General features: G+C 36.9%; 1 protein-coding gene across 1 annotated transcript; it reads left to right on the top strand.

Moving 5' to 3' along the window:
- Nucleotides 1-2261: 2261 nt before the first annotated feature.
- On the top strand, nucleotides 2262-5774 carry LOC149822098 (WEB family protein At5g16730, chloroplastic-like). Its single transcript, XM_089980838.1, has 3 exons — nucleotides 2262-2472; nucleotides 2795-3014; nucleotides 3130-5774. Exons 1-3 carry the CDS (start codon nucleotides 2453-2455, stop codon nucleotides 5452-5454), a joined length of 2565 nt encoding a protein of 854 aa, XP_089836964.1. The 5' UTR covers nucleotides 2262-2452; the 3' UTR covers nucleotides 5455-5774.
- The last annotated feature ends 2187 nt before the right edge of the window (nucleotides 5775-7961 follow it).

Below are 7961 nucleotides of genomic sequence, written 5' to 3'. Positions count from 1 at the left end.
AATATGTATATATTATTTATATTTTATAATATTTTACCAATATATTATATATAATTTATATTATATTGTATTTTTATAATATGTTTAATGTATAATTTTATTAATACATATATAATCAATTTTTATATATAGTATACATAATATTTATATTATATTTTATATAATATATATAATTATATCTATATATTTTAAAAGTGATAAATGCAATTTGCATGGCTTGCTTTGGACATTTTCTTTCACAGTTTCTCTTAGTGACATCCTACATGAAGCAGCTGTCTTCATTTTTGAGGCAATTAGTGCTGGTAAACCAGCCAAACTAATGGAACATGGGTTGTTTGGGCTTGGCTCGTTTGCAGACAGACACTATTCAGGCTCAGCATGTTTGGCTCCGGCAAGCCGAGCTTGAACTTGACAAGCCCGAGCCCAATGAAGCAAGTTTGAGTTGACGTGTAAATAAAAAAAAAAAAACTTTTTTTCATAGGTTTAATTACAGTGTGAATGGAATCTCCAACCTGTTGGCATAGGCATATTATTCAACCAATTGGATTAACATGTATTTTTTTTAATAAATTTAACCTGAAATCTACATATGTTCAGCACATCCTTGTCATACCAAGCAGAGCTGAACATTCATTGGTTATGCTCAGCTCGCTTATACTACCTGAGCTGTTTGTAGCCCAGCTTGCCGAGCTAGCTCAATTGACAAGTATAAATGTGCTTAGTGCGAGACAAACCGAGGTGAACAAGCAGTTCTGTTGGTTTACCAGGCCTAAAGGTGATCTCCATGAAAGATGGTCATTTATCAATCCAAAAATTCTTTCTTCCCTCTCAATACATGCTTCCGGGTCCGACGACTCGGGTCTGACGACTCCGAACTATAGATGACAAATAGCTCACACTTCAAACTTGTTTTAGTGGTTAGGGGTGTCAATGGGCCTGGTTTACCAGGACCCAACCCGAACCAAACCCTATAAGGTCCGGGTATGGTGATAAATAAGAAGACTCCATTAAGACTCGAGTCCGGACCCGAAGGTCCGATTAATACATGGATCCGGGTATAGTTTGTAAAACTTTATACCAGACCCGAACCTGACCCAAGTTCCGATTAAGACCTGTAATTTTTCAATGTAAAAATGATACAAAGTATTGTTTTACTGGGTATGGTCAGGGTTTGGTTCATGCAGTTCTTATCGGATTGGGGTATGGTTTTTCTTATAGTGGACCTTATTAGACTCAGGTCCAGACCCGATAGCATACCCAAAAGTCTAATGCAAGTCTAGTTCAACCTGGGTCCAAACTAAACCCGAACGGTTGAAACCCTTATCAGTGATAGTGTACGAGTCAACAGCTTTCAGTAATATTTTTCCATAGCATCTTGTTTAACTAACATCGAATTTCATAAAAATAACAGAAAACTAAGTTCACCAAATTACTTTTTGGGTTATTCACTATGTTGAGCTTTGTTCGTTTTAAAATTTGCAAGTGGTTCAACAACATGAGTTCGTAACCAAAACTTCCGCAACATTTTATATATATATATATATATATATATATATATATATATATATATATATAGAGAGAGAGAGAGAGAGAGAGAGAGAGAGAGAGAGAGAGAGAGAAATGCACTCGTTCTGCCCCCATTGGGCTCCTTAAAAAACATAGTTTTTATATTTTTTCTTATATCTAACACTGTAGATGTGATTTATAGTTTTTTTTAGTGACAACAGGATTACGGAATCTGACCTGTAAACAGTTTTGTTTTTATTCAAAATCAATAGCTATGAAGGCATTAATTTTTGCTGCTCATAAAAATATATTTTTCATCAAAAAAACATGATTCAAGAGTCCATTCATACTAAATCGGGCATGCTGAATAGATCTAACGGTTCAGATCTATCATAAACACTTCAAACTATAGGGGCCTAACGGGTCTGAACTTAATAGGTTCAGTTCTTTTTTTTATATATATATATATATATATATATATATATATATATATGAGATAAGCTAATTTTCTTCTTTCAAAAGAAATAATAATGAGACTAACAAAGGTGGGTATTATTGCTAAAACCTTTTTCATTTTTTTTTGTTTTTGGTAAGTGAAAGAGTTAAGGCCTATTAATGCGTGTGGCTCATGGGCATTTTGGTCATTCCCAGAAGAATGTTATTGACTGGTAATTTCCAAAAACCAAGAAGGACATGATTAGAATATTGTCTGTACTTTGATGACTACTTACACTGGAAGGACTAGATTTCAGATCAACTGAAGCCATTTTGCCATTGAGCCCCCCTGACAATGAAGAAGTTGGTTGCCTGTTCTTGTTTTCTACAATGTGGGTGTCTTACCACTGACTAGAAACTTAGAAGAACAAGAAGATAGGAAAGGAAAAGACCAAAAAAAACACCCATTTTCACTGTACTCCTCCATTCTGTTGCTCAAAGCTCTGCAACAATGATTTCCTCAAGAACCAAGTAAGTCATTTTCATACATTTCCTGTTGTTTTCCTAGTCTCTTTCATTTAGATCTGATCTCGGTAGCGCTTTTTTTTTGCTTTTTTTCTCTCTGCGGAATGCATATCTCATGACCCTTTTGGTTCCTTCTTCGGTTTTTGTTGATAGGTTTTACTTGCATTTTCTCTCTTTTTCTGTTGTCTGCATTCTTTTTATGATTCTAGAATGCATGTTTTTTTGTTATTTGTCTGGATGGCCTTTGTTGGTTTTCCTAGATTTTGTTGTCTGTGTTGTTTCTGTTGTTGGCTATGGAAATCTTTACTAAGATGGGCGCTAAACGCAGAACTGGGTTGTATGAGGCACCACACAAAACCTCTCCTGTTACACCTAGGGCTAGCAAATTGAGCAAGGCATCAAGCAAGTCTGACCATGATTCATCTCCTTCTCCTCTTCAACCCGGGAGGCTCTCGGTCGATAGGTCGCCGAGATCGGTCGAGTCTCGGCCGAGAACAGTCGAATCAAAACAATTGGAACGCCGATCACCCAAAATCTCTACGCCTGAGGTGAGCAATAGACAGCCTAAACCCCTCCATGGATCAAAACTCACCTCACATTTTGACTTTTTTTTGTGAAAATAGGACGCTATTATAGATTTTCCACTTGGGTTTTTTTGTGTAGAAGCGAGTTGTGAAGGGATTGGAGTTGCAGAGCCAGTTGGGGCTTGTTCAGGAAGATTTGAAGAAGACGAAGGAGCTCTTGGAGAAAGCCGAGGCAGAGAAAACACAAGCAATTGAAGATCTGAAAGAGGCAAAGAGATCAGCCCAGGAAGCGAATGAGAAATTGAGTGAAGCACTTGTTCTTCAGAGGCGAGCCGAGGAGAATTCTGAGATCGAAAAGTTCCGGGCAGATGAGTTGGAGCAGGCGAGCATCGATGCAGCTCAGAAGATTGAGCAGAAGTGGCAATCAGAGATTGCACTTGTCAAGAAACAGCACTCTGATGATGTATCGGCATTGCTCTCTGTGAATCAGGAGATGGACAGGATCAAGCAGGAGCTGTCCATGGTCACTGAAGCGAAGAATTCGGCCTTGGTGCACGCCAAAGATGCGATGAAGATTGCAGAAGAGAATGCTAGGAAAGTGGAGGATTTGAATGCGGAGTTGGTTCAAATGAGGGAAGCGTTCGATGCAACTCGTGCTTCTCAGTTGGCTGCCAGTGAAGAAAAGTCTTTGATTGATGCAATGTGGGAATCCAAAGCGAAGGAAGCTTCTGAGTTAGTGGAAAAATTTGGCTCTGAAGCTGAATCATTGAAACAAGAATTGGAGAGAGCAAGGATAGCTGAAGTCAAACTTGTGCAAACTGAAGGAATGATTGAAAAGTTGAGACTTGAGCTTAAAGATGCAAAAAGTTCAGAGTCTAATGCTGTTGATTTGGCAGTAGAGTGGAAGAAGAAGGTAGAATTGTTGGAAGATGAACTCAAGAAGGCAAAGTCTGCTGAGAAGACTGCAAATGAATCAGTAATTTCATTGCTGAAACAGTTAGAGGAAAGCAACAAGTTCCTTCAAGAGGCTGAAGTTGATATAGTTTCACTTAAAGGAAGCATTGAATCTTTGGAGATGTCACTTGGGAAACAACAAGGTGATCTGGAGAAATCAGATCGAGAAATTGAGATGGTGAAAGTTGAAGCAGATTCCATGGCTAAGACTATTGAATCTCTGAAAAAGGAGATTGAGAGGATGGAAAAGGAAAAGACACAGACTGATGAGAATGAAAAGATGATGGCTTTGAAGATTCAAAGTCTAATGGAGGAAAAGATCAAGCTCAGTGATGAGCTGCAAGTAGCTAGAGAAGAAGAAGAGAAGAGCAAGAGTGCAATGGATGATTTGGCTTTGGCTTTACGTGAAGTTTCCATGGAGGCCAACAAAGGAAAGGAAAATCTTGCTAATATTCAAGGCCAACTGGCAGATGCGCAGACTGAGATAGAAGATCTGAATCTGGTTGTAAAAGTGACGGAGGAGAAGTATCAGGTCATGGTTGATGAAGCAAAGAAGGAGATCAATCACTATAAAGATGTCGCTGAGGGAAACGACCTTGAATTGCAGAGCTCAAAAGAAGATTGGAGTGAAAAAGAACTTAATTTCATGAGTTGTATCAAAAGTTCGGAAGATGAAATCACATTTCTTAAAGAAGAATTGGATCAGCTGGCAAGTTCTCTTAAAGTTTCAGAGGCTGAAGCTCGAATGGCAAGGGAGGAAGCTGCACAGCTGCAAAATTCTCTTAACCAATTAAAGTCTGAAACGGCCTCTGCAAAACAAGTTGCAGATCATGCTACACATGAGAGCCTTCGATTGAAGGAGATTCTAGATGACAAAATGAATGAGTTAGCAAGGATCACCCAAGAAAATAAAGACCTTCATGCAAGAGAAGCTGCTGCTCTGGAGAAAATTGAAGAGTTGTCGAAACTGTTAGCAGAGAAAACTTCACCAAAAGCCAAGGAATATGGCCAAGAAATGAGCAGAGAGGAGGATCTAGAAGTTCCAAAGAAGGCTGAGTTTGCTGATGAGACACCTGATGAAGAGATTAATGAGAAGTCTTTATTGTTTGTTTCCCCTGGTAACCTAGAGAAGCAACATGGGAATATTGTTTCCATTGATGTTGATCTGGCAGAAGTGAAACCAGAGTCTGAGAAAGGCAATGACAATGGCAATGGGAACAACAATGAGAATGGCAAAGATGAAGTTGATTCTGTGGATGTAGAGGTTTCCACATGGGAAAACTGCAAGATTAGTGACAAGGACTCATCGCCCAAGACTAATGGGCAGGAAGCTCTGGATGAAGATTTTGATTCGAAGATGGATTCTGATGGTTTGAACCAGACAAATGGATTGGTGGCAGAAAGCACTGATAATGGTGTAAACATGATGCAAAAGCAGCAGCATAAGAAGAAGAAGGCATTATTACATAAGTTTGGAGGCCTGTTGAAGAAAAAAAATAGCCACAAATAGCATCTGCAGAAGCACAGGTATATTACTATTTTCTTCTGCAGAATACTAGTGTCACCTTGTGCTTTTGCAATGCGCCTTTGGTTATACCTTGGTTTTAAGCTTATTGGTATGTAAATTGCTATGTTTCCTCTGTTTAAGATTGCCTACTTCAGCCTGTTCTAATACCATTGAGTGTCCGTCTACATTTATGCCTTTTTACCTTTTTTATTTTGTCACAATTTTCATTTTTCTTCTTTTTCTCATTATCTAAAGAGAGATGAGAACTGAATTGTATTTTAGCATTTTCTTTCCTACTGAAGTCCTTTTCAGCACTATCTGTACTATCTATATGACTGAATAGTTGAGGCAAGTAATGGCTATGGTGATGCTATAGGTTACATCTCACGGATCTAATTAAACTGTGGTTCCTGTAGATGTTAGTGTATCTATTTGGAAAAGGATTTTATTTCATTTGAAGATTATTTGGAGTTACATGAGTATCAACCACAGAGAATATTAATTACTTCACAGTTTTTAATATCAACAGTGTGTTTGTAAATTTTAAGGCCTCTAATTTGGTAATGGGAATTTGCGTTGATTGAGGTTCTTAGGGAATTGCCATAGTTACCAGAGTAAGAAAGTTTGAGAAGCAACAATGTGAAGCATGAAGCGAGAAGTGTTATAGGAAATGTATGTATGCTTGAAGTGTGAAACATTTAGTAAGCGCAAGGGGAAGCGAGTAAGAAACAGCAATAGAAACAAGTAGAAAGTGGTAAAAATTTAACTCGTGTACTTTGCTTAAAGTGAAATCTAATTTTTTTTATAAAAAATACCCATTATATATGTTGATTTTACTATAAAAAATAAATATTTTAAAAACAAAAATACGGTTCTTTTAACATGATGGAGACATTTACAATATGAAGGAACTTCACTTTATACATGGGAGAAGCAAGCTTTCCATTTTCAAAGCTAGTTTTTCAATTTTCAAAGCTAGTTTCTCATAAAGTCTTTGAAGCATGAAAGATGCTTCTGAAGCGACTTCTGAGGTTTCAAGAAGTTTTTGGTAACTATGGGAATTACAGTCTAGTTTGAAAGATGTGGCATCTTTTATATTGTGAACCATGCTGTTGGTACTGATGAACGATGGGACACACATTCAGACTATGATATGTTACACTTATGGGTGGTCTTATATGAGACATGTCAAGATGTCTATACAGTTTAATATCAATCATGTGGAAACTTTGTGGGCATATTTGCTCTGGGACCATCTTTACATGACAAAACTGCCTCACACCATCGTCTCCATTGCGATCTTTGCATGTCAAAAGTGGAGCTCAATGGCTCAGCCGAGAACGTGATGTATAAACTGCAACTGCACTTCTTCATTTAGATTTTTTGGTGCTATGATAAAGTACTGAGTTAGACAAGTACTTTGGCATTGATGAAAGTAGACACTTCTGAAATCCGTTAACTTTGGATACACGTATGTTTGAGTTTCTGTATAAAGTTTCTGGATGGTTTAGATTACTTCCTCAGTTTTCATAGGAATTCTGAGAAATGGCTCAATGTGTGGTATTATTACTACATCCCATGGGTGAGGTGAAAGGTGAATCCTTGTAGTTTGCAACAATGACTGCAGACCAGCTTTCTGGATATTCTGTATGCAAGGGCCTTCAGTCTTGGTTCGTTGGTTGGTCCAACTTGGTTCTCCTGTTACTGGGCCTCCACAAATTCATTAACGGATTCACACAGTCGCAAATCTTGTTCTTGCGAAAAACTTTGATATTCTGAAAAAACGTGTTTTTCTCAGGAGAGTTTTGTTTATATATATATATATATATATATATATATATATATATATATATATATATATATATATATATATATATATATATATAGAGAGAGAGAGAGAGAGAGAGAGAGAGAGAGAGAGAGAGAGAGAGAGAGGATAAGTTTTGGTGTGGATCAACGAGTGGAAACTCATTGGAGCAAGTTGTTGACTCAATCTGACCCTAGAGTTGTGTTCATCAATACTTATCATGTTCTTTTGAGAAAAAAAAAATCTTTTATTTTAAGTCATGAAAATTTGATGCGTTTTACTGCTGTTGATTTATGAATCACCAAAAAAAAACTGTACACTTGTTCGATTTTGGTGACCTAAAAGTCAATTCCCACCGAACAAACCATGTGGATCATATCTGTGAGGTTAAATTCACTTAAAAGATACAAGTTGCTCGTTTCAACTCATTGATACCGTATGCACATCCGCACCAGAGAGTCAGAGACTTATCCTTTTGACTATATATATATATATATATATATATATATATATATATATATATATATATATATATATATATATATATATATATATATATATATATATATATATAGTCAAAAGGTGTTTTTATCGTGTTAATATTGGGTTAGAAATGCGACACTTTCAAAACAAGTGGTATTTTGAAAATAATGTGTTCTTCTCAGTATAAATATCACCCTTTGAAAATATTGCGATATTTCCA

Source organism: Nuphar pumila, chromosome 11 (assembly GCF_984573655.1).
Source record: "Nuphar pumila chromosome 11, dmNupPumi1.hap1.1, whole genome shotgun sequence".
Lineage (NCBI taxonomy): Eukaryota > Viridiplantae > Streptophyta > Magnoliopsida > Nymphaeales > Nymphaeaceae > Nuphar > Nuphar pumila.
Note: the sequence above shows the minus strand (reverse complement) of the source record. Positions and strands in the feature narration are given on the sequence as shown.

Excerpts from the sequence above, each read along its gene's own strand:
- LOC149822098 (XM_089980838.1), top strand. The coding sequence starts at position 2,453 with ATGATTTCCTCAAGAACCAA. Across the intron at positions 2,473-2,794 it reads ATGATTTCCTCAAGAACCAA|AACTGGGTTGTATGAGGCAC; the intron begins GTAAGTCATTTT and ends CGCTAAACGCAG. Across the intron at positions 3,015-3,129 it reads CCAAAATCTCTACGCCTGAG|AAGCGAGTTGTGAAGGGATT; the intron begins GTGAGCAATAGA and ends TTTTTTGTGTAG.